Source organism: Vigna unguiculata, chromosome 10 (genome assembly GCF_037176805.1).
Source record: "Vigna unguiculata cultivar grain cowpea cultivar isolate G323 ecotype 2 chromosome 10, ASM3717680v1, whole genome shotgun sequence".
Lineage (NCBI taxonomy): Eukaryota > Viridiplantae > Streptophyta > Magnoliopsida > Fabales > Fabaceae > Vigna > Vigna unguiculata.
In genome coordinates, this window is record NC_140801.1 from 33,384,143 (window position 1) to 33,411,358 (window position 27,216).

The following is a 27,216-nucleotide window of genomic DNA, read 5'->3' on the forward strand; positions in this document are numbered from 1 at the left end:
AATCAAATCCATGATAAACCCCTACACCATCAAAGAAGAAGTACACAAGTTTAGTAAAAAACAAAAAAAACACAACATTTGACAAAAGCATACAACATAAGAATGAAAATTATTGATGAAGGCCGAAGAGAAAATAAACATAGATGAAGGATTATGCTCTTAGGGTTTTAGAAAGATAGAGAAAGGAGAAAAGAGCATTCACATGGGAAGGCTTTTTTGGATTTCAAATACAAAACCATTTGAAAGAGAGCCCAGGAAGGTTCTGAGATAAATTTCTCGCGCCTGGTGATTATGGTGCATAGACCAATTTGCCAATAAAGATGTCGATCTCTAGAAAAAAAGCAGGAATAGATCGAAAACACAACAATGATAAAATGACAAAGAAAACCACATTTTAGGACAACTGTCACGATTTTAAATATAGATAATTGGGTAATATCCCTAATAGTTTATTTTTTTAGTTTTTAAGTAGACAATTTGGTCTTTCTTAAATTTGACACCAAATTAGTAATTAAGTTTAATTATATCTTATATATACCTATTATTTTTTTTAAATTATATATAAAATCACTCCATCTAAATATTCAAATATATATTTTAAAAAAATCTCTATATTTTAAAAATAATATAAATGTGAAAATAAGGTGACACTTGTTACATTAAATATATTTGTCACATTAAACATTTGAAAATTATAAATATCACTTAATATTTACATTTTTAATATTTTAAAACGACTGTAAGTTCAAATAAGAATTTTTTTATGTAAAAAAATGTAAAAAACAAAATTAAATATTTAAGTGGAATAATTTAATACATAATATTATAAAAATATTTTAATATATTTATATAAGTTATAATTAAATTTAATTATTAAAAATATATTAATATTTTTATATAAATTATAATTAAATTTAATTATAAATTTGATTTTAAATCAGAGATTAAAGAAATCAAATTGTTTTATTTTAAAAAAAATTAAATTGAATCAAAATTATATACAAGGAGATCAAATTAGAAATAAACATTGTTATGTCACATTAACATGACACGACATACTATACCAACAAAACGTTAATTAGAATCTACCAGAAAAAATAAATTGAATATTTTTAAAAAATTAAATGATTAAAATTGAAAAAATAAAAAATTAGAAATTTTTTTAAAATTCGAATAATTTTGTTTTTCAGTAGCAAATGTGAAAGTGAATATGCGAATTAGGAGGGTATGCTATTATAATTCTTTAATAATTAAATTAACATTAGAAAATAATCAAAATCTTCCATTTGTTCCAGCAACATTTTCAAACACCCCTCCTCCCTCTTATTCCACCAAACCCTAGAACAAACAAACCACAGTGATCCCCTCGCTCTCGATTCCCATGCAAATTCTCCCAAACTAGCCTCAGAGCCATGGTCGGAAAAACCATGTCCATGGCGGCAACTTCGCGCGAAAAGCTCGCAAGTCTCCTGAACGCAGCCAAGTTGGCCAGTGACATCCCATCCAAGCTCGAATCCCTGCGCCAACTGCGCCATGAACTTCCACCCGAAGACCCCGTCCTCCTCACTGAGTTCCTCCCCTCACTCTTCTTCTTCCACTCAGATCCCTTTGGCCCTGTTCGCAAATTTGTCACCGAGTACACCTTTTCCCTTTATCTTTTCGCCGTTCTCCGTCTGTGGTTGGATGAGCTTTCGCTAAATTGATTTCCAATTTTGGTTTAAAATTTGTTTTTTAGATGAAATTATGCTTTTATCTTAATGCCAAGTTTGCTGCAAAGCATAGACTAAAATTTTCAATCTCATGTAAATGCTACTTGTCGCCATTTCGTCGAACCGAGGTTTCCAGATAAAATTAATTTTATCTATAACAATAACCAGACTTGTTTTGTTAAATTGGGTCTGACTGCAGACGCCAAAATCAGTTTTATTATTTTGACCTTGAAACCAAACACACTTTGTAATTTTTTTTTTTTTTTTTTGCGTTGGCGCCTGGAATTGAAGTTTGAACTGAACCCTTTTTTTTCTCTATCTGGTTTCAGGATGCTTGGTGAGATTGGATTGAAGAATACCGAGTTTTTGTCTGACATTGTGCCTGTCCTAATTGAGGTACTGAATGACGACACACCGGCTGTGGTTCGGCAAGCTCTTCTGTGTGGAATTGAGTTATTTCGTGGCACACTTGAGAAAATTGTGGTTCAGGTGCGAGCTCTGTTTTGAGAGGGGGATGAATTTACAATTTTGCAAAGAAATTGGTGATGAGTGTGGTTGGTGGTTGTTCACTTATCTTTATTTTTGGCTTTGTGTTGGTGTGATTGCTCTGGATTTGGATTGTGTGAATTTGTTTTGAAATTTGTGCAACTGAATAGGAATTTGAGTATTTAGTTTTATTTTTCTTTTCAACATGTTGGGATAGATGTTAGGTTGATTTCATTAATGGATAATGTTATACCTTCTGGAACGGAATCATGGTTTTAAAAGGACCACAATTGAGATATTGGTCACAACTGTGACCATGTTTTCCTGTAATTTCCCACAGTGTCAAGGTTTGCAATGAAACTGCAACTGTGACTGCAGTTGTATTTTCTGTAAAGTAACAGAAACCTTGGTTAGTGAATTTGATGTTTATTTGTTTCAAGAAGAGGAAAAGTGAGGGAAGGTGACATTATTAGTTAATACCCATATCTGGTTCTATGCTTCAAAGTTTTTAAGCATTTGTCTTCTATCAATGAAAGCATTATAACTAGGAGTCTAGAACATCTTGTATAAAGTTATAAAGCATGTATGCTATTCATAATTTCATGGCCTCTACAAAAACAGAAATCAGAAGACGAATAAGAAAATGCTGGCAAATGTTTAGTAGTTATACTTTAAAAAACTTAATATCTGACAGTAGTTATCTTTCGTATTTTAATGTTCACATGGTACTCATTTGAAGATATGAGCATTCCCATTCTGGTTTTATTTTGTTTTAGGGTCTTTACTCTAGTGATTTAGATGGTGCACTCGAATCTGCATGGGAATGGATGCTTAAATTCAAAGAAAAAGTATACTCAATAGCTTTTCAAGTAAGTAATTGCTCTCATTGAAAGTCTGAAGTTTCCTGTTTTGGTTTATGGTCTGATGGTTGTCGTTCGTAACATGTTTGAAAGCATGGAAGTGGTGGTGCTAAGCTCCTGGCACTGAAATTTGTTGAGGCAGTTGTTCGTCTTTACACTCCTGATCCTAGTGGTTCCTCAGAGCCTACTTCTCATCAAGGTATTACATTTTGAGTCTGGTTGGAAAAAATGGTACTGCCAAAATTTTTGTTTTTATAATCGTTCAATTATGTGCTTTTATGACTTTTCACTCTTTTGTAGGAAAGCCTGTAGAATTTAATATATCATGGCTGAGGCGTGGTCATCCAGTACTTAATATTGGAGATTTGAAAATTGAAGCTAGCCATAGTGTGGGTCTCTTGCTTGATCAACTCAGATTTTCAAATGTGAAGTCCCTTAGTAACTCAGTTATCATTGTGCTGATTAAAAGGTATTTGATATTTTTCTTTACACCCTTTGGTTTTCTGTCCAATGTGACTGACTCACTTCTTTTAATGTAATATATAATCATCTTAACTGAATGGTTTTTGTTTGGAAGAGAACTGATCCAGATTTTGAAAATCTAAGGATTTTCTAAGACTGGAAATTCATTTTTTTATTACCTACAATTACTACTTACTTTTAACACTGTAAATTCATTGATCTGATTGGCGCTTAATTAATATTGACTTCGTTATTGGTCTATACCAGTCTTTCAGCTATTGCAAATGAAAGGCCTGCATTCTATGGCCGCATCTTGCCAGTTTTGCTTAGTTTGCAACCTTCCAGCACTGTTGTTAATGGGTTCTGTGTATCAGCTGCACATCTTGCTTTGAAGAATGCCTTTCTTACTTGCTCGAAATGTACACATCCAAGTGCTGCTCCGGTAATTCTATTGGATGAAATGTGTTTAACTTATATTGTTTACTTGTTGTGTAAAGTTTAATTTTATTATTTAATTTGCTTTGGGTTCATGTCAATGTTTATAAATTTCTAGGTAGCATGTTACAAGGTATACTTTTATATTCCTATTCCTATAAGGTACAAATCCTTTATGATAAGGAATATCTAGATTATATATGTATTATTGTTTTCACTTATTTCTGTATAATATCTTTATTAATAAAGGATTTCAATTTTCTATTTATTGTGTTGATTTTCTTTGTCAATATAAATAAAGCATCCATGTTGTCTCAGAAACACATGGTTTTAGATCAATGTCTCTCTCTTTCCTATAATTCAACATGTTATCCTGGACTGTTTCAAAAGCATGTTGTCTAGGTAGACCCATTGTCTCCGAAAGTTATTCTTTTGGTTAACCTTTCTTTTAGGTTAATGTGCACAGTTTCAGTGTTGTCTTTCAGAAGTTTTCTAGAGTCATCCATTTGCTTTGGTGAACGTAGGGTTTGGATACTATTGAACTAGTCTATCCAAACTATACACATGCCGACATGAACGACCCCATCCACATACCTTCACACATGTCGTCTCTCTTGCTCCACAACTCCAATCGTTGCATACAATGATGCCTAATGGTTGACCAACCTACTCCCAGGATGCCTCCTTCATATGACCCTACCATTGTGGTGGTTGCTCCATCGAGTTTGTTTGGTGGCTCAATCTATTTTCTCTCTTGAATTACTTTATTATTATTTTTTTTTATTTTCCAAGAAAAATCTTCTAGCAACGAATCAACATCCACAGCAAATTCTCCATCCTTTTCTAACCACATTGTTGGCATTGAGAAGATGGATGAGTCAAATTTTTCAACTTTGGCACATTCTTCATTTGTAGGGAAATTATTGCCTTTGTATAAAAAAATAATAGTTCTAGATGCTTTCACATAGGTAATTCTAAAAGTTGTCAAAAATGTGATGAACATACCGTTGATAATGCATTGGATAAACCATTGATAAGTGTAGGAAGCTGCACAAGAACCCTCTCTGTTCACCCTATATTGCCTTGACATCTATTGTTGAGTCACCTGTTGCTTTTACACTAACAACTGATTTGGCTCACACAACATATGAAGATTTCATCGAATGTTGTGAGAGTTGCCAAGTTATTAGCAAGACTATCTCAGTGGGGCATATTGATAATTTATCTCATTCCCTTACTTGAGATTGAGACTGAAAAATATATGAGTAGTGGGCTTATGGGACTACTCTCACTTTCTTCTATTTATAATGAAAAACTTATACAAAGTACATAGAAGACTAAGAGATTGCACTAGGACCCTAGGTGCAGAATTAGATACAACAATAGAGGTTTCCCACACTCTAGACCCTATACATAGGGTTAATGATACTGAATAGAAGTAATAATTCTAACACACCCCCTTAAGCTGAAGCTTACAAATTGTATGAATCAAGCTTGGAACGAATGAACTCAATCCGAGGTCTTCTTAATGACTTGGTCAACACATCTGCAAGTTGGTTATTTGGCCCAACGAACTCGGTACAAATTTCCTTGGTCATCAATTTTTCTCGAACAAAGTGGTAGTCAATTTCTGTGTTTAGTTTTCTCATGAAACATTGGATTTGATGCAATGTGGAGAGCAGCCTGGTTGTCACAGTACATCTTCATGGTCAGAATTTTACAGAAATTAAGCTCTCGAAGAAATTGTTTTACCCATACAAGTTTACAAGTGAGAGATGCCATTGCCCGATATTCAGCTTCCGTGGTTTGATCTGGCCACTACATTTTGCTTCTTACTTTTCCAAGAGATAACATTTCCTCCAAGGAAGACACAATATCCCGTAGTAGAGCATCTTTCAATAGGGGAGCGTGGCCAATCAACATCACAGTACCCGGAGATTTGAACATTTCCTTTATCTTCATGTAGCAAACCTTGTCTTGGAGCCTTCTTGAGGTACCCTAAAATACGAATGATGGCATTCCAATGTCCAAGACATGGAGCCTGCATAAACTAACTAACAAATCCAACTACAAAAGATAGACCAGGCCTCGTAATAGTGAGATAAATTAGCTTTCCAACAAGCCTCCTATATCTCTCTGGATCGGAGAATAATTCGCCTTCTTCTGATGTTAACTTCTGATTTGGGTCCATATGACTGTCTATTGGTCTGTAGTTAATCATGCCTGTTTCTTGTAATATATCAAGAGCATACTTCCTTTGAGAGATTACAAATCCATTTTTTGACTGAGCTACTTCAATGCCCAAGAAGTATTTGAGGTTTCCGAGATCCTTGGTTTGAAAATGTCTACACAAGTGCTTCTTCAGTTGAGATAATCCAACAATATCATTTTCTGTAATGACAATATCATCAACATATACTATTAGGTAGACACATTTCCCGGGAGAGGTATGTGAGTAATAGACTGAGTGATCTGCGTCACTGCGTCTTAACCCAAATTTTTGAACAAGGGAGCTGAATTTTCCAAACCAAGCTCGTGGTGATTGTTTGAGGCCATATAAAGAGCTATGCAATTTTCATACCATACTAGACTCCCCCTGAGCAACAAACCCAGGAGGTTGCTCCATGTAAACTTCCTCCTCAAGATCACCATGATGGAAGGCATTTTTGATATCCAATTGATGAAGCGACCAATGATGAATTGCTGCCATTGCAAAGAAGAGGCGAATAATAGTCATTTTGGCCACGGGAGAGAAAGTGTCACAATAATCAAGGCCATAAACCTGAGTGTACCCTTTTGCAACTAATTGGGCTTTGAGCCGATCAACATGACCATCAGAGCCAACTTTAACTGCTTACACCCATCCACAACCAACAACCTTCATGCCTGATGGGAGGGGCACGAGCTCCCAAGTATGACTACTTTCAAGAGCCTATATCTCTGCAATCATGGCTTGTCGCCATCCAGGATGATCAAGTGCTCATTCACATTTTTGGGAATAACAATAGAAGACAATGAGGATAAAAGAGAACAATAGGAAGGTGATAATCTGTGATAGCTAAGAAAATTATAAATGGGATGTGGATTTCTCACCTTTTTAAAGTCATGAATAGCCCAAGAAAACACATTTGAGAGCGCGAGCAAAAAGCTTGTCTAACCTTGGAGACATGTCATGAACAAAACATACAGAACCAAAAACTCTAGGAGAAATGTGAACGAGAGGATTATCTGGAAACAAAATGGAGAAAGGGACCTGATGATTGAGAGAGGAAGATGGCATCCAATTAATGAGAAAACATGCAGTTAAGATGGTATCTCCCCAGTGATGGACAAGAACATTGACACTATGCAAAAGGGTACGAGCAGTTTCAACCAAGTGTCTATTTTTTCTTTCTGGTATACCATTTTGTTGTGGCTTATGAGGACAAGTAGACTGATGCAGGATATCATGGGAACTCAAAACGTTAGAAAAAAAAGATGAAAAGTACTCTTTGGCATTGTCACTTAAGATTTTGATTACTTGACCGAATTAATTCTTGATTTCATTCAAACAGGATGTGAAGATGGATAACAATTCAGCTTTCATAAGATAAACCCAAGTACATCTCGAATATTCATCAATGAATGTAACAAAATGCCTAAAGCCAAAAGATGAGACACAGGTAGGTCCCCAAATATCGGAATGGATGACAGAAAAACTAGAAGTACAATTTGATTGAGACCTTTTAGGAAAGGTAGATCTAACATGTTTTCCTAGTTTACATGACTCACATTCTAAGGTCTGGAGACCACTAAGATCATGAAACATTTTCTTTAATTTGGACAGATGAGGGTGGCCAAGTCGATCATGTAACATTTTAGGATTGAGAGCTGCAACACATGACACTTGTGGACGAGATCCAAAATTGTATAATCCGCCCGCTTCATATCCTTCTCTAATTTGTCTCCCTGAACCACGCTCATGTATAAGAAAAAATTTGTTATCGTAGGTTACAGAACAATTCAATGTTTTGGTTAACTGACTTAAGGAAATTAAATTGAAGGGACAATTAGGGACAAAAAGGACAGATTATAGGTTTAAGGAGCGAGACAGGATGGCTTGACCGATTCCCTTTGAGGAAGTTTTAGAACCATTCGCAAGGGTTATAAAATGAGATTTTTCTTGAAATGAAATGGTTGAGAACAAGGAGGTATTACTAGAAATGTGGTCAGAAGCACCATAATCAATTACCATTGAATTGCGACCTTCCATGGATTGAGAGATACAAGTACTTGATGTACTTTGAGCTTGAGATGACTGTGCCAAGCTGTTGGACTTGAGTCGTAGGTACTCTTGATACTCGTCCTCAATGAACTTGGAGTCAATAGTATCTGCCTGGGAGACATTGGCTGTTTTGGTAGGAAAACTATGTAAAGTGTAACAGTTTTCTTGGGTATGACCCATCCTTTTACAGTACGTGCACTAAGGACTCCCGAAACAGTAAGAGTTTTCGAAGTTTGAGGAGTTGGAACACATATCATGCGGGTGATCAAAGTGTCCATTGAAGGAACCTCATGAGAGGTCAAAAGTTGATCTTTGATATGATTAAAGTCTGGATGTATAGCGCAGAGGATCATCACCTTATAATACTTGTCAAGCTTTTTCTTTATTTCATCTAGAGAGTCGACTTCCAAGAACACTCACAGTTCTTCCGCAACAGATTGAGCTTCATTCATGAACGAGATCATATCATGGTTAGTAATTTTTAGAGATGCCAACTTGTTCGCCGAATCATAGAGACGCTGGATATCATTTGCATAGATATTCTGAGCCCTATTCCAAAACAAGTGGCATGTTTTGAAGGCTCGGAGGGACATTAAAAGTCGTGGTTCCACCGACTGCCATAATAGAGCACATAGTTGGATATCTGCCTATTTCCACTATTCAGCTTTTTCAGTAGGGACGTGGCTGCCATCCTTCTTGAGGTGGTCGTGGTGTCCTTGACTGAGAAACCGCATTTCCACTTTTTCATAATTGTAGTCTTTCTCATTATCACATTATCATATGCATACATTTGAACAATTATAATACAATAAAACTAGGATTAATTAAAAAGATTTTATTACCCTCATAAATAATTGCTTGTATATTTTTGGACAAAAGACTATTCCTATATTTGTTAAGGATATGAGAACCATTGCTAAATGCAAGCAAGAAAGTTTGTTTAGGGACAATCGTGAAGTGAAGGAATAATGAAACAAGAAAATAGGAGAGGGTTGGCTTACTTAAATACATCATAATTAGAATTGTCAACTGTAGTTAAGAGTTGATTACATATTGTGAAGAGGACCAAAGATTAATCATATATGCGGCAAACTGAGGACATATGACTTATATGCTTTGGCTTTAGGATTATAATTATAGAAATAAGGTGCAAATCCATTATCACCAGGAATATCTAGACTTTTTACATAGGTCTAAATATAAGGACTAAATTACTAATTAAGCCTATGTATATGCTCTATTAAGGTTGTTTCTATATTCCCTTATCATTTCTTTATTATTTGAGGGTACCAAATCTCTTCTATTTGTTGTATTGGTTCCCTTTCTTTAATATAAATAAAGCATCTCTGTTGTCTCAAAAACAGTTTTCGTTCAATGTCTCTTAGTTTCCTACAATTCAACATTAGGAATACTATCATTGATAATGTTGTTTTTGTGTGTTTGGTTTAGCTGAGAACAACAAAATCTGTATCGAGTGATCCGTGTTGGGTGTATCAATGAGTTTTACATTGAATTGTTTGGTCTAGCTTGTTTTAGAGAAATAATCACTTGTTTTTTAGTAATGCTCATGAGCTGAAAGTATCAAACAGCTTCTTTGAATATTTTTATATTCATTGTTGTTAATGGTTTTACTGTAGCATTACTGCTGTAGTTGTGTGGTGGGCTTTTTACCAGCTGCCATAGGTAATTTGCAAAGGGATACCCACAATGATGAGCTACTTGTCACAATGATCTGTTTACATTTACCTTCCAACCATATTCTGCCACTGAGAGCACTAATTGACATTTTCGTTAAAATGAATAATTTGTGCATATGGTATTAAACAGTTGGCACTGTATTGGTATAGTGTTATTGCATTGCAGAAGTCCCAGATCTGCATTTGTGATTCCGTTCACAATCACAGCTGCTATCATTGTTGTGGTTTTGGCATTAACCTGTATCGTCTTGTCATCTCTTGAGTCTTGAGGCAATTGAACTTTAGTTGGTATTATGCCAATTTATATGTATTTTAGTTTAATGTGCAAACAACTTATTTTTTTTATAATACATAAATGATATATATATATATATATATATATATATATATTATATTATATTATATTATATTTGAACTATTAAAATATGTTTTTACGGACTAGTCTTCTAAAGTACTTCAAGTGTCACAACTTCAAAGGGTATGCATCCTCGGACTCCAAAGGTACTCGTCCTTGAACCCTAAAGGGGATGTGCCTACAGAAGATATTATGATGCCAAAGTTAGTTTGATGTGTCAGAGGGTAATAAATGCTAATGAATACATATTGAATGTACTTCGTAAAACATGCTCCTTATACTATTATTCATGGGCCTTACCTGGTTGGGCTTTGGCCCAAGACACTAATTACCTATAATTGGATTAATGTAATTAACCTTGGGTTTGATTTTTCTGAATAGTAAAGGTCCTGTCTCGGCTAGTTGGCGTGAGTTGGGTACATGTCGTCCTAGAGGGCCGACATGTGCTCGTTCAGGCCGTGTACTTTGTAAGGTCGAGGAGTGCCCTGGACTTATACAGTACAAAATAAAGAGAGAGAGGCATTGGCTGAATCCCTAATAGATCACATATGATTGTGCATTTATATATAGGAAAATACAAAGAGATTGTTCTATGTACACATCATGTGGTTTTCTCTATTCCACATGATGCTATTGCTGGATGTTGTTGGCTTTTTCCATTTTGTGCAATTGATTACATTGGTGTATATATTAAGTCATTTGGTCTGATATGGTGTTATTGTGGAAAACTGATTGTTGTATTTTGGTAGTGGAGAGATCGTTTGGCAGGGGCCTTGAAGGAAATACAGTCAGAAGGAAAGGCAGATCGGGTGTTCCACCTAATCTCATCTAGCAATGGAAGCATTGAGAGAGAGAAGGATGATCAACCTGTTATCAAGGTAAGCACAATCTCTTACTGATAAGTTTATTTTTTTATCATTATTAATTATTCTTTTGTTTATTACATATTTGATCTCTGAACATGTAAGTATGGAGGTTGTGTCTTGGCTGGATCGAATATTAGCTGTATCCGTATGTATAGATTGACAACTGAATTGATAGTTTCAATTCCCTCTTCTTTTTTTTTTTTTTACAGAAGACATAGATGGTACTTTTTAGAAATTTTAGTTTTAGAGAATGGGTTTCGTTCCATCATTTTTGCTTCTTTAGAAAAGTAAGATGACATTAATTATTTATTTCCAACTCTATTAGACTTCTGGTATCTCGAAATTATTGGAATGAAAAGAAAGGAATTAATGGAGTGTAAACTTTATATAAAAAATAAGACTGTCCTGCTGCACACTGTATGTTTGGTGACAAATTTTCCTGTCCAATGGCACTTCTGTAAAATTCAATTGAAACATTGTCATTTGGGATTGGAGGCTATTTTTGTTTTTTCCAATGCATTTACAGAGGTTGTGTCTAGTATTGAGAGTCTTAGAAAATGGACTTTAAGTTTAACACAATCTCACAAAATTGACTTGCAAGGTCAGGTTTGGACTTATTTATATACTTATAATGACATTGAGAAGTTTTTATTTTTTTTTCTCTTTATCTATCCTTCAGTTTGACTTACAGTTAGTACATTTTGAATTCTAATCTGATATTAGAGTCTATCCTAGTTGGGGCTCCCACTGCAAATGTCTAGTCTTGCATATTCACTTGCGAATGTCCATTTCTGTGCATGAGAGGTGTTCCTAGATTCCATGTTGGCTGGGAATATGGCAGAAGTATTTGTTATAATGACTTGGCCAATCTTTCTTACTTGAGTTTGCGTTGGGGGTTATGTTCTGTCTATTCTCAGTGTTATACTTCCACTTCCAATAGTATGTAATTAAATTCAATGCTGTTATATTCCATAAGTTGAAGCTATTTTATCGCCGCCTTAATTTAATCTTTGCTTTTACCATAAATGGGAAATATTTTGAAATAGGAGCAAATGTTAAAATTCCAAATAAACAGTTGGCATTGTGGTTGCAATAACAGAAATGGTTGTGGTTATGCATGGATTATTGCAGATAAAAAGAAATATTTTAAATAGCATTTAATAATAGCAGGACATCACGGTATTCCTTACCATTTTTTATTTCAGGAAGAGGAACCTGCAATAAATTCTGATGATTCAGTACACAGTAATTTGGCAAGAAAACGATCTGGATCACAAATTGAAGGTGATTTAGCTGAAGATGTTCCTGGAAAACGTGTCAGGGCAACAATTGATGCTTTGGAAGAACCTAAGAAAGAGTTGGATGAACGTACCATTTCCAACTCTCAGGATGAGACTCCTTCAAATGTACCAGCATCTTCAAAAGGAGATATGGATAATGGGCCCGTACGGCAGCTTGTTGCCACATTTGGTGCTTTGATTGCTCAAGGTGAAAAAGCTGTTGGGCATCTTGAGATTCTCATCTCAAGTATTTCTGCCGACTTGCTAGCTGAGGTGGTGATGGCAAATATGCAAAACTTACCTCCAAAATTCCCTAATACTGAAGGAAATGAACAGCTGCAAGACATTAATATGATTGGTTCTGATGACAAGGCTAAATATCCACCATCATTTGTAGCCGCTGTTATGTCACTTTCTAGTACTTTTCCACCAATAGCTTCCCTTCTTGATGCACAACAATCAGTTTCAAATGAGATTGAGGTATAATAATTAATTAATTATCTGACATTTTTTTAGGCCTTACCTTTTATTTTTACATTTTCTTATCTTTCCCTTTTATTATACATTTGGTCTGTCTATTTTTTAGCATATTTCTGAGAATTGTATTTTGAGTAAGACTTTGATATACGTATTACAGAAGTCACAAGGGGAGGAAGAAATTTCTGCAACTGCTGTCAATAGTGGTGCTGTTCACTCTGGCATGAATCTTGTATCTGAAAATGTACCATCTCCTACTGATTTTCCAACTTCTGATGCTAGTATACCTGGAGTGGAGAATGGCTGTACAACTATGCCTCCTGACATCCATGATGTTGGAAACTCAGAGAGCGGAATTCCTGGCCTGGATTCTTTTGGTCGGAGTGATGCCTTATCACAAAGTTTTGATCCTTCTTTATTGGCTTCCACTGAAGTGGGCCTAGAAGATGGCAGCCAAGAGCAAGATACAAGTTTGGATCTGAGGTCACCCCTGAACTTAGCTCCATCAGTATCAACAGATAGATCTGAGGAGCTGAGCCCAAAAGCGGCTGTTAGAGATGTCAATAGCATGGTGTCGTCAACAGCTACTTCAGTTGTGTTGCCTTCCCGTTTAATCTTGCCAAAGATGATTGCTCCTGTTGTTGAACTTGAAGATGAACAAAAGGATCATTTGCAAAAATCATGTTTTATGCGTATTATTGATGCATATAAGCAAATAGCTGCAGCTGGAGGTTCCAAAGTCCGTTTTTCAATCCTTGCTTATTTAGGAGTTGAGGTGAAAATCCTATCTAGAAATTTTCTAATTTTATATTTCAGTTGTAAAATGACAAATATTTAGGTGCTCTCTGTTGGAACTTTATTTTTTTTAAACTGAATTTTGGTCCTTAGAAGCATGGAAGATCCAACTCGATTTATTCTTCTTTTGTATTGTATAACTGTTGCCTATTGATAAAATTTACGATGACTTTAATGTGTATCCCTTTTGGTTGGTGAGTAACCAATAAATATGCACTTAATAGCCTGAGGATCAAGTTTCCCCCTATGATTATAATGAACATGAGCAAAGGATACACTGCCAAAAACTGGACGTACAAGAAGATTTGTTGTTCCAAGGTCTAGGAAGAAATTGGAAAATAGTTGAATGAGACCATTATTGTTTAGTGTTATGGAGAGTAGAAGCTTGACCAAATAGGTAGCAGTAAGGACAATTTCTCCCCAATACTGTTTTGGGCCACTTTTATAGAGAAAAGAGACTCAAGTTGCATTTATGAGGTGCCAAAATTTTCATTCTGCCACTCCATTTTGTTGTGGGTTGTTTGCTCAAGAATATTCATGAATTACCTCTTGTTCATTGAAGGAGAATAATGTTTGGTTGAAATAATCTTTGGCACTATCTAAATGAACTCTTTTAATGACTGACCCAAACTGATTTTTAATCGTTTGGATGAAGCTTTTGAAAACTTGGCCCACTTCACTCTTTTGTTTCGAGAGAAATATTGATGGTCCTTGAGTGCAATCGTCAAACCAACGAGTCCCAAATAAGTTTGAAATTCTAGAGGGTCCCCACACATCACTCTTAGTGCTATGCATCCTGTTAACATCTTCTAGGAGGTAAAGTCCATGGGCTTCCTTAGCAAGTCCAATCAGCTTCCTCGTTCCCTGATCCTGAAATTGGCAAGTTATAGGATTAAAAAACACCAAACAGTGTAAATCGATTGTAAGCTTGTGAACAAAGATCAAATTGGCAGACAAGTTGTGCACATGCAAAACTTCCTTCAGAATTGGATTCTGGTTTATCATTTTACCTGTCTTACAGTTCTTATTTTCAAGAAATTAGGATCTAAAGTTCATCAGTAGTTTAATACATTGTTATTGTTCATTGGACATTTGATTTTCTGATGTTGCTAACAATCACCATCCTTTTTTTTTTCTATTCTTAAATGCTTCAACTTATGTAATTCAGACGTCCTTAAGATCTCAATATCAATTCTTTCTTCTAACGGTTTATGGGTGTATATTTTCTTCCACCAACTTTGTAATTGATACCATGCACTCTTTTTTCTATGCAGTTTCCCTTGGAATTAGACCCATGGCAACTATTACAGAAGCATATTTTGATTGATTACACTAGTCATGAGGTGAGCTCTTGTCTCAAATGTTATTGCTTCTCTATCAACTTTTTTACTTTTTAGCTTTGACGCAGCTCCTTGTCGGTGGCTAATAATTATAAGATATGAAGTGTAATATTACATGTTATCTTCCTTCCTTTTTCCCACATGTTCCATCAATTTCATGTTTACAGACATCCTAAAGTGTCTATAATTTTTTTTTCTTTCCGATAAAGAGTAGACTTGTATTTGCATAAAATCAATTATGAACTGGTTTTGAAAGTGTTGGCCTTAGCTCAATTGCATTTTGAAAAGCTGAACTTGTAGAGCTTTCATTAGAGATATGTTATCCAAATCAGTTCAATTTTGTCATACGTGTTTCATCAAAGAAGAAATGTCTGGCGTGCTGGATGTGGAGAATATAAGGGTTAAAGAAACGTGTTTAGTCGTATTAGATTTAGAATTGATCTTTGTTAAGAGAAAGAAACGAAGTTTGAGATAAGAGACAAAGGGCGTATTTTCTGAATATGCTTGAGTTGGGTTTCCACCCAGCATATCGATCTATTAATAATCAGAAGGGTTACATAGGTACTACAACTCTTTTCAACTATCACAACTTCCTAAAGTACATTGGACCTAGTTAAATACTCAGAAACAAATAACAAACATAAATTACTCCACTTTTAACACTCCTCCTCAGGCTAGAGAATAATTGTTTTCCATTCCTTGCTTGCATATTAATCAAAAACTGGGCTGCTTATTAGAAAAGAATATGGAAGAGAAAGGTAAACATAAACTAACATCCAGTTGAATAACTGAATGATTTTACATCTCTCTAATCCTTTAGAAAGAATATCTGCATGTTGACCTTGTGGAGGAATGTACATGTGGAGTACAAATCAAACCACTGTCCAACTTTTCCTTGAAAAAATGTCTGTCCACTTCATTGTGTTTTGTTGAATCGTGCTGAACAACATTATGGGGTATTGTGATTTATTATCACAATAGAGCTTCGTTAGGTCCATTCCCAATTAATCTTCAAGTTTTGTAAGACCATTTTCAGCCAAAGCAAATTCACATATACCTTTTGTCATTGCACGAAATTCAGATTCAACACTAGATCATGCTATAACATTTTGCGTTCCAAGTTAGTTACCAAGTTTCTTCCAAGACAGGTACAATTTACAGAAGTAGATCTCCTCAGTTAATGTCCCTGCATTGTCAAAGTCAATGTAGGCTTCAAGTATCTGTATTCCCATTTCTTCTATATAAAATTCCTCTACCTGGTGTCACCTTAAGAGGTTGCAAAATTCTATAAGTGGCCTATGAACTGGCTTCTCTTGCACAGTGCATAAATTGGCCGATCAAACCAACAACAGATGTAATATCTTGCCTTGCATGAGATGAGACATAAATTGATTTCCCAACTAAGCTTAGAATACTTGTAGATTTACACCATCTTGTAGATTTACAAGTTGTCATATCCGCATCATTAAGCAAATCTGTGACACCTTTCTTGGAGCTCCCAAAAAATATTTCAGCCTCTTGAGAGTTTTTATCTCAAACTGGAATGCTAAATGTTGACTTAAGAGTTTTTGTTCCTTCCATTTATCACCATTGACAATGATATCATCCACATGCACTACAGTGCGGTCAGTGCACCTGTCTTTAAGTGTTTGAAAAATAAATTGTGATCTCGTTAGCTTTGTGTGTAAGTCCTGCTATACTTAATATAATTAGTTCCTTATGATTCAAGTATATTCACATTACACACTTTAATTATAATCTGTGAAATATGGTATAATAAAATATGATTGCTGACAAATACTGTTGTTTCTCAAAAAGCTAAATCATGTATGTGGAATGACTGTAAACATCTTGTTGTTGGACATGTATTATCTGATAGATTTGTTTATACAGTTAATGTGTCTAGCAGTTAGATGTCTAATATCTAAATAGACTTGATAGACACTGTTGACAATAATTACCTAATGTCTCAGGGACATGAGTTGACATTACGTGTCCTCTACAGATTATTTGGTGAGGCTGAAGAGGAGCCTGACTTCTTTTCTTCCACTACTGCAGCTTCTGTCTATGAAAAATTCCTCCTTACTGTGGTCTGTGGTTTTCTATCTTGATTCTTTTGTCTCCATTTACAAGGCATGAGTTGAGATTTTTGGTTCACTTCAAATGCAGGCAGAAGCACTTAAAGATTCCTTTCCACCTTCTGATAAATCATTGAGTAAATTGCTTGGTGAATCTCCTTATTTACCAAAATCAGTTCTTAAAATTTTAGAAAACATGTGTTCTCCCGGAAATGGGGATAGAGGTGAAAAGGAATTACAGTCACTGAATGCGGATAGAGTTACTCAAGGTCTAAGTGCTGTATGGAGTTTGATTCTTCTTAGGCCTCCGATCCGAAATACTTGCTTACAAATTGCTTTACAGGTTTGTCCATCCTACCTTTACTGTACAAACTTTCGTGTTATTTTACTTGTGGTTGTTGTTCATAATTAAACAATCTCTATTGATTTTCTTTCTTCATATGTTTAAAACTTTAAGAGGTGGCTTGATGACAATTGCCCATTCCATTTCTCCTTAAATTTTTATACATATGAAGAAAGAAAATCAATAGAGATTGAATTTTCATACCTTGTTTTCCCTTGTGGTTGTAATGTTTTTGGCCTTACATCTGATCTCTGAATTTTGAATTTTTTCTTTTCAAATGAAAGAGTGCAGTGCATCATATGGAAGAAGTGCGTATGAAGGCGATACGTCTGGTACGCACAGTATAAATTCCTGTTGAATCACTTAGTTGACTGTGAATCAGCATTTGTCAATTTAAGCTCTTCTTGCAGGTAGCAAATAAGCTTTATCCTTTGTCATCCATTTCTCAGCAAATAGAAGATTTTGCAAAGGAAATGCTTTTCTCAGTTACGAGTAGTGATGTTTCAGAATTAACAGATGCTGAAGGGTCCATTGCTGATTCACAAAAGGTATTAATGGATTTATATTTTTTTAGTGAGTCCTCTGGATGGCAAATTAATGTCATTTTTGTTGTTGAACTTGATATGATAGTTTGCATTTCTCTTTTCATTTTCAGGGACCTGATGTTGAAAAGGTTTCAAACGAACAATCATCATTGAGTGGCAGCACTAAAGATGTTTCGGATAATCGTCAATCATGCACATCTGAGAGTGTCTCACCAGATTCAGTTTCTGAGGCTCAGAGGTGCATGTCATTGTATTTTGCTTTGTGTACAAAGGTATTGTTTATTTTCCCTAGTATACATCCTTTGATGCTGTGTGGCTTATGTATTGTTATTCGATTGGAAGTAATACATTTGGATCTTCTACGATGGCAGAAACATTCTCTCTTTCGCCAAATATTTGTCATCTATAGAAGCACATCAAAGGCAGTGAAGCAGGTTCCGATTTTTAAAATTTGGGGTGTAGTGAATATTATCAACTATTGTTCTTTATGTAAGTTACACTATTTCTTGTATGCCACAGGCAGTACATCGACAAATCCCAATACTCGTACGCACTATGGGCTCATCTCTTGATCTCCTTGAAACTATTTCAGATCCTCCAAACGGAAGCGAGAATCTTCTAATGCAGGTTTACTGTTTAACCACGTATAATTTTTCATTGGTTTGAAATTTTTGATATATATTGAATATTGATAATTTTACATTGAAATGTCAGGTGTTGCATACACTTACAGATGGTACGGTCCCTTCTAAGGATTTAATAAGCACCGTGAAAAGGTTGCATGATTCAAAACTCAAGGTATTGTGAATTGTCGTCTTAGAAGTTTCACGTTCAAACTTAGGATTATGGTTAATAGTTGGTTGATTGTATACAGGACGCAGAAGTTCTTATTCCTGTATTACCATTCCTATCAAATGAAGAGGTACCCCTTATTATTCTTTCAATTGGATGTAAATTTCATTGTTGCTTTTTATAGTAATTATGATTTATCTATATCAAGAAGAATATTAAACTCTAGGTAAGAGAGAAACATTAAATTGAAACCGTGTGTTTTTTAAACATCAGAGGCGCCTTATTTATGTTGAGAAAAAGGAATCAATACAACAAATATAGGATATTTGATATGCTCTAATAACAAAAGTCATTAGAGTAAATAAAAGCATTCCTAATAGCATATATATAAATCTTGATATTCGTGATTATAGAAGATTAGGTTCTTATCTCTATATTGTAATACACTTTCTCATGTTGAAGCATGTAACTCGTATGGGCTTATGAGTACTACAAATGTAATCGATCCTTGGTGATCTAGTTAGCCAATTGTTCACTAGGATTGACAAGTTTAGTGGTGATCTAGACTCCAATTTTTCCTCAGAAGTGACATTCTACCTCAATATGTTTGGTCCTATGATTATAGGAAATTCGTAATGCTCTCTTGTTGTCAAGTGCAAGGTGCACTTGGGAGCTCTCTTCCAATTTGAGCTCGTTGAGGAGTTGCTTTTAGCCATATGAGCTCACAAGTAACTATTGCCATGTATTCTACTTCTGTACTTGATTTTTTGACACCACTTTTGTTGTTTTTTTTTTTTTTTTTAATATTAAATTACCTCCAACAAGAACACAATCCCTCAAGTGTAGGGTTTATCATTTGGTGACCTGGCCAGTCAGCATTAGAATGCTCAACGATGAGTATTTTCATTATCTTCATTAATGAGGCACTTTTCAAAGGCATTCTTAATATACTTAGGATTCATACAACGACATACCAATTGTCTTGACGAGGAGAGTTTAAATATTGACTTACTATGCCATTGCTAAAGAGAAGTTAGGATGAGTCACAAAGAGGTAATTTAGTTTGCCAACTAACCTTTTGTATCTCCTAGGATTTGAATATGGTTCTAGTTTGCTAAGTGCAAATTTGACACTCGGATCCATTGGCATTTCCATAGGCTTAGATATCATCCCTGTTTCTTCTAGAATGTCAAAAGCATCTTTTCCCTGTGATATAACCAAACCATCCTTGGATTTTCTACTTCTATACCAAGAAAATATCTTAGGTGTCGAAGATCTTATATATGATACTTTTCAACAAGATATTGTTTGTCATATAGTGCCCTTCTTACTTCTGTTTGTGATAACAATGCGTACACATATACAGTGAGATAAATGCATCCTTGTAGAGAATCACAATGAAACAGAGAATAGTGTATCATTCCAAATTGCTAGATGATAGTACAAAAGTGCCCAAACCATGCAAAGGGTGATTGCTTGAGCAATAAATCCAAGAGATATAACCAAACCATCTTAGGATTATCCACTTCTATACCAAGAAAATTCCCAAGGTATCCAAGATCTTTGTATGAAATTTTTGAGCAAGATATTTAGTTGTATAATGCCCTCCTTGTCTCTGCCTATGATAACAATTTGTCCTCATATACAAAGAGATACATACATCCTTGGAGAGAATGATGTTTAAAAAGAGAATAATGTATCATTCCAAACTAGTGGATGATAGTATGAAATGCCAAAAACCATACCGGGACCTGCATAGATGATAGGCCAATTAAACGATTTCCCCTTGAGCAACAAATCCAGGAAGTTGCTCTATGCTAATGCACATAATAACGGTGATGGGGAGAGATACTAAAGACCATATGATTCACATCTGATGCCATTTATTCTCTTAACATCTAATCCTGCAAGGTACCATTATTTTGTGAGAATAATATCATAGGATGGGGTTAATTAAGTATCCTACTGTAAATTAAAAGGACTACGAAGGACATGAAGACAATGTCAACAATTAAAAGTCGAAGGGGTTTGGGTAGTACCAATGTCGCAAGCTTGTGTTTGTGAACCATTGACAATAATTACAAAGGGCAAATTAACAATAATAGTAGTAAAGGAGGAGAAAGCAATTACAAGATATGTGATCAATTGAACTAGAGCTAATGATCCAAGGACCAAGGGAGATTGAGAAAGACAAATCCACTTAAACAATGTTACTAGTGGATTGCTGAGTCTCAATATTTGATAAAGTTTTCAATTTTATTGTTGGAGATTGATCAATTAGTAGTGTAGGAGCAATGAGTGATTCAACAGTTGATGTCGGGGCAAAGTTCTGTGAACGAGGGAGTTTCCCATGCACCTTCTAATAAATATCAATTGAATGTCCATTGAGGTGGCAATTTTTTGCATTTTGAACAATTTTTAGATTTATCTATGTGGGAGTGTTCAAAATGATTACTTTGTCATGTGAAGACAATGTATGTGTCTCTGAGCTTACTTTTTTTGAAGAATACGAAGGAGTGTGTTGAGAATAAAGAAAATAGGGATTGAGATTAATCTCCTTTGTGTATAAACCACACATAGGGTAATCTATTTATAATAAAGAGAGGTACAAGTAAAAAGAGTAACTAAAAATAAAAAGATTAAATAGAAGATATTGTTTGATATTGTGGTTATCAATATCTAACAATATCTTAATAATATCAAACAATATCTAACACTCCCCCTCAAGCTGGAGCATACAAATCGTATGTGCCAAGCTTGTTACAAATATAATCAATTCTAGGTCCCGTAAAGACTTAGTAAAAATATCTGCTAACTAATCACTTGAGTTAACAAACTCAGTCTTGATGTCTCCAGACATAACTTTTTCCCGAATGAAATGACAATCAATCTTAGTGTGTTTGGTCCTCTCATAAAAGACAGGATTAGAGCTAATATGAAGAGCAGCATGATTGTCACACACAAGTGTCATTTGAGTAACATCTCCAAATTGTAACTCTTGAAGCAATTGCTTAAGTCAAACAAGTTCACAGGCAGCTGAGGCCATAACTCTATATTCTGCTTCTGCACTGGATCTTGCTACAACACTCTGTTTCTTACTTTTCCACGAGATCAAGTTACCACCAATGGAGACACAATACCCAGATGTAGATCTTCTATCAGAAGGATATCCTGTCCAGTCAGCATCTGAATAGCAAACAACTCTTGTATGGTTATTAGAACCATATAACAATCCTTTTCCAGGGGATCTTTTAATATACTTCAAGATACCAATGACTGCATTCCAATGATCTTCACATGGGGAATTAAGAAATTGGCTTACCACACTGACTGCAAAGGAAATGTCAGGACGAGTAACGGTAAGATAATTTAATTTTCCAACTAATCTTCTATACTGCTCAATATCAGATATAGGTTCCCCCTGATTTGGTAGAAGTTTAGTATTGGGATCCATGGATGTATCCACAGACTTTGAACTCACCAACCCAGTTTCCTCCAGAATATCCATGGCATACTTTCTTTGAGATATAACAATACCATCATTGGACTGTGCCACCTCAATACCCAAGAAATATCTGAGTTTGCCAAGATCTTTTGTCTGAAAATGGTGACAAATATGTTGTTTCAACTGAGAGATGCCATGGTTGTTACTCCTTGTAAGAACGATGTCATCAACATATACTATCAAGTAAACACATCCAGCACTCGAGTGTTGATAAAAGACAGAATGATCTGCTTCACATCGAGTCATACCAAATTGCTGAACAACATTGCTAAACTTTCCAAACCAGGCCCTAGGATATTATTTTAGGTCATATAGTGATTTGCGAAGACAACATACCATCCCAGAAGACTCCCTCTGAGCAACAAACCCAGGAGGTTGCTCTATATAGATTTCTTCTTGCAAATCACCATTGAGGAAAGCATTTTTAACATTCAGTTGATAAAGTGGCCATTGTTGAAGAGCAGCCATGGTGATAAATAAACGAACAGAAGCCATCTTTGCCACAGGGGAAAAAGTATCGCCATAATTCAACCAAAAAATTTGAGTATAACCTTTGGCCACAAGACGAGCTTTGAGGCGATCAATAGTACCATCAGGTCCAACTAACACTCACCTGGAACCAACAACAGATTTCCCAGACAGTTACGGGACCAAATCCCAAGTTACTATTATGAAGAGCACTTAGTTCATCTGTCATGGCCTAACGCCAACCAGGATAGGCTAAAGGTTCACGGACAGTTTCTAGAATGGTCACAGAAGAAAGAGAGGAAAGACATGTATAAAAAGGTAATGACAAGCGATGATAACTCAAAGCAATATAATGGGGAGAGGGATTACGGGTAGAACGCATACCTTTTCGGAGGGCAATGGGAAAGTCAGACTCAGGTGTCAGGGCCGGAGGAGACAGAGCAGTTGGCACTTGAGTGGAGTCACATGGTGGTAGTTGTGATCGGTTTCGGCGACTATAAACCTGAAGAGGTGGTGGAGAAGCGGACTGTGGAGCAGGAACCGATGGTGAAGAAGACACAGTAAGAGGATCACAAACAAGAGGAACATTAAAGGTATTAGAAGAGTTGTCAGGACTAGATGGAGTTAGGGGTGAAGTTTGACTCTTAAAATAAAGGGAGAACTCATCAAAGGTGACATCTGCAGACACAAAATAATGGTTAAGAAAAGGAGAAAAACATTTGTATCCTTTTTGTGATCTTGTAAACCCTAAGAAAACACACTTATGTGATCTAGGAGAAAGCTTGTCAAGACCAGGACTGAAATTATGAACAAAACATGTAGACCCGAAAACTCTTAAAGGTAAGGGATGAAGAGGGTCATGAGGAAATAAAATGGAATGAGGTATGTTATTCTTTAAAACCGAAGAAGGCATGCGATTAATGAGATAACAGGCAGTAAGAATAGCATCACCCCAAAAATGTTCCGGCGAAGGTCCGACGGAGATCTGGCAGAGGCGGTGGCTCCAATGGCGACGACAAAGGCAGAGGCAACGACGACGAAAAAGATACCTTAAGCTCTAGATACCATGTTGAGAATAAAGAAAATAGGGATTGAGATTAATCTCCCTTGTGTATAAACCACACATAGGGTAATCTATTTATAATAGAGAGATGTATAAGTAAAAAGAGTAACTGAAAATAAAAAGATTAAATAGAAGATATTGTTTGATATTGTGGTTATCAATATCTAACAATATCTTAATAATATCAAACAATATCTAACAGAGTGCAAATGATGTGGATGTCTGAGTAGGCTTTATTGGTGACCCCAAAACCTGATTAGGGTAGCAACATACTCTTGTGGCAAGCCAAACAAAGCCCAAGGTCAGAAAGAACATACTGCGTTAATCAAATTCCTTCACATACACATGGTTGAAGGACCTTATCAAATCATGCTAGGCAGCATGAAGCTGCCTAGGATAAGCGAACACAAGATCCTCAAAATGTCATGGAGCAAGTAGTGTAGATTTTGGCACATGCTGTACATGTGTCATTGGTATAAAGGGAAAGATCTTCACTCCAAATTGGTACGTATGTCACATGGGGACTAAAAAATGGGTTTCACAGAGATGTGAATAGTGGATCTAATAACACTACAATACAAATGTTTTATTTATATTGTGAAAATGGAATTAATACAATAAATGAAGAGATTTGATGTCCTCTAATAACAAAGATATTAGACGAGAATAAATAAAAATGTTTCTAATAATACATATATAATCTAGAGGTATTCTTGATTATGTAGGATTGGTTCATTATTTCTATAATTATAACAAAGAAAATTGATTTCATTTAAGCAAGACTTGTTTTTCTTCTACTTTCTATATCTTGAATGACATTGCCTTTCCTTTGGTGGACGTTTTTTAACAATTCATTTGTCAGGTGATACCGATTTTTCCTCACATTGTGAATCTTCCTTTGGAGAAGTTCCAAACAGCACTTGGTCGCGTATTACAGGTAATCATTTGTTTTATAATTATACTAGAGCTTATTTAGAGCTACAACAAAGCATGGTAGTTAATATATTGGTAATAGAATTCATACGGTGTGAGCCATTTATAGAAACTGGATTAGAAACTCAAAAACGGGAAAGAAAACCCAAACAAGAAAACTGAAAAGTTTGTATAGAAGTTTCAAAAGTTTACAGATACACCACTGACACTTTGAGGCTCCAGAAAACCTCCCACTAATCAACTAATATCACACCCAAGACCTGAAAACGCACTTATATATGTATATATACAACTTATATATGTATATACAAGCTTCCCAACACAACAACAAACTTAACTACTAACAGATTTTACAGCTGTTGAGTTAAAAACATTAGCTGTATTTTTCTTTTCCCTTGTTTCTTCCTTCATAGACCTTCCCCTAACAATATCTGCCCCATCAAGATGCACCTTCTTCCCAAGGTGGAATTGTGGAAAATGTTTTGTGATTACAGAAACTAATTCCTAGTTGTGATTCCTGCTATACGAAGTCGATATAATTGAGTTTCATGTTGCTTCTCCTCAAAACTAACTTCCTCTGTTTTTTTGCTCTTCTTCTTTCTCATGCCCTTCTATTAATGTCATGGCATAAAGTTGTTTGTTCTTGCATTCATGATTCACACTATATTTTTCATCACAGCGAAAACATTCTCTGTTTTGGATATTTTCTTGAAGCTCTGACTATGTCAACCTTTTAAATTTGCCTCTGTTGTGACCATCACTGTTAGCCTTTATGTCATTACCTGCCCTTGCTGGTAACAGATTGAGAAAAATAATTTGCTTCTGGCGATGATCTGAGTGGTATTCAATTGCTTGCTGCCATTGATCTTGGAGGTGTTGTTATCCATTCCTTTGTTCCTTGGAGGTGTTGTTCCTTTGTTCCGTTGTTATCTTTACTACTGCTATATTCTCCCTTTCAGTAGCGTGGGTTTTTTTCATCATTTCTGAAAGATTATGATACAATTTCAATTTTGCTATGATCTCTTCCCACAACCCATTCAAAAAAATTCTCATCAAATACTGCTCATCGAACCCCTTAATGACACCAAAAAATCTTTCAAACTGGGTGATTAATTCATTATTCTACTACAGAGTCAACAAAGATTCAAAAGGGTCTCCTATCAAAACCGATTGGAATCTTTGAATGAGAGCATTTTTGAAACCAATCCAAGACTGATGATTTGGCTTGCACATTTCCTACTATTGAGCCAAGATAACGCATTGCCTTCTATTGCCACCATAACCATTTCCAATTTCTCCTCTTGAGCCCCTCTCAAGCGGAAGTAGCGTTCTGCTTTTCCTATCCATCCCATACCATTTGCTTCACTAGCACCTTTCCCACATCCTTGTGTCACAAATCTTTCCACAATCTTTTCCAACAGTGTCATGCGTGAATCGTGTTGTGCAAGACAAGATCCCAAATTTGCTTCAAACCCTCTGTAGTGCTTCCACTTGTGATTCCATCATTCTTGTAGCCACTATGTGTAATAACCCATAGAGCCCTGAAAGAGCTTTGATAGCAGTTTATAGAAGCTGGATCAGAAACTCAAATGGGGAACGAACAATTAAACAATGAAACTGAAAAGTGCGCATAGAAGTTTCAAAAGTTTTCAGATACACCAGTGGCACATCTAGGGTTCAGAAAACCTTCCACTAATCAAGTAATATTTCTCACACTCCCAAGACTTGAAAGAGCACCTATATATATATATATATATATATATATATATATATATATATATATATATATATATATATGCAAGCTTTCCAACACAACAACAAGCTTAATTACCAAGATTTTGTAGCTGTTTGAATTAAAATAATTATCTATATTTTCCTTTTCCCTTGTTTCTTCTTTCACAGATCTTTGTAATAGGAGGTCGAACCCTAATAATCATGAAGCTGGAGATATAAATTGCTGAACAGCTTTTTTGTGTCTGTGTCTTGGAGTGAATTGTACGAATTAGTTTGGAATATTCATCAAAAAGTTTTTGGTATGCGTAATGTGATGCCTGATATTTTGCTGGAAGACCACGAGGATTTCCCGTTAAAATAATAAAGAAAAACAATTGCAATTTGAGGCACAATAATGACTGTATTTTTAAAATACTGCTTTTTATAAAATTATTGTAAAAGTTCAACAAACAATGCCTCATTTGTTAGTATCAGCCGTACACATGAAATAGTGCTTGTATTTAAGTTTTAACTTCCATGATTACCAAACCCTGTGGGATATTATACATTTCATTTTAATAAAAAAATAGTTCTGAATTGTTGAGTAGATTTTTGTTATTGAATTAATTGTAGAGTTATTTCCCAGGGATCATCACAATCTGGTCCGGTGCTTTCTCCGGCTGAAGTTTTAATTGCAATTCATGGAATTGATCCTGAAAGGGATGGAATTCCCTTAAAAAAGGTAGGTAT

The 27,216-nt window shown here is 35.4% G+C and overlaps 1 protein-coding gene across 6 annotated transcripts in view; it reads left to right on the plus strand.

Annotated features, from left to right (window-relative positions):
- Window positions 1-1,285: 1,285 nt before the first annotated feature.
- ESP4 (HEAT repeat-containing protein) overlaps window positions 1,286-27,216 on the plus strand; it is a 31,234-nt gene continuing 5,303 nt past the window's right edge. For 2 of the 6 annotated variants that reach the window (XM_085668298.1, XM_028050918.2), the window contains exons 1-21: window positions 1,286-1,636; window positions 2,039-2,198; window positions 2,972-3,064; window positions 3,149-3,254; window positions 3,356-3,524; window positions 3,785-3,959; window positions 11,018-11,146; window positions 12,340-12,894; window positions 13,052-13,666; window positions 14,961-15,029; window positions 17,000-17,116; window positions 17,196-17,447; window positions 17,732-17,779; window positions 17,858-17,995; window positions 18,103-18,264; window positions 18,364-18,426; window positions 18,512-18,619; window positions 18,707-18,790; window positions 18,867-18,914; window positions 24,683-24,757; window positions 27,113-27,208. In XM_085668298.1, coding sequence (XP_085524424.1) covers window positions 1,413-1,636; window positions 2,039-2,198; window positions 2,972-3,064; window positions 3,149-3,254; window positions 3,356-3,524; window positions 3,785-3,959; window positions 11,018-11,146; window positions 12,340-12,894; window positions 13,052-13,666; window positions 14,961-15,029; window positions 17,000-17,116; window positions 17,196-17,447; window positions 17,732-17,779; window positions 17,858-17,995; window positions 18,103-18,264; window positions 18,364-18,426; window positions 18,512-18,619; window positions 18,707-18,790; window positions 18,867-18,914; window positions 24,683-24,757; window positions 27,113-27,208 — 3,486 coding nt within the window. In that variant the 5' untranslated portion in view covers window positions 1,286-1,412. Of the gene's footprint in view, window positions 1,637-2,038; window positions 2,199-2,971; window positions 3,065-3,148; window positions 3,255-3,355; window positions 3,525-3,784; window positions 3,960-11,017; window positions 11,147-12,339; window positions 12,895-13,051; window positions 13,667-14,960; window positions 15,030-16,999; window positions 17,117-17,195; window positions 17,448-17,731; window positions 17,780-17,857; window positions 17,996-18,102; window positions 18,265-18,363; window positions 18,427-18,511; window positions 18,620-18,706; window positions 18,791-18,866; window positions 18,915-24,682; window positions 24,758-27,099; window positions 27,209-27,216 lie in introns of all 6 variants that reach the window. The other 4 variants (XR_014985453.1, XM_028050917.2, XR_003599875.2 and 1 more) reach the window with 3 other exon arrangements.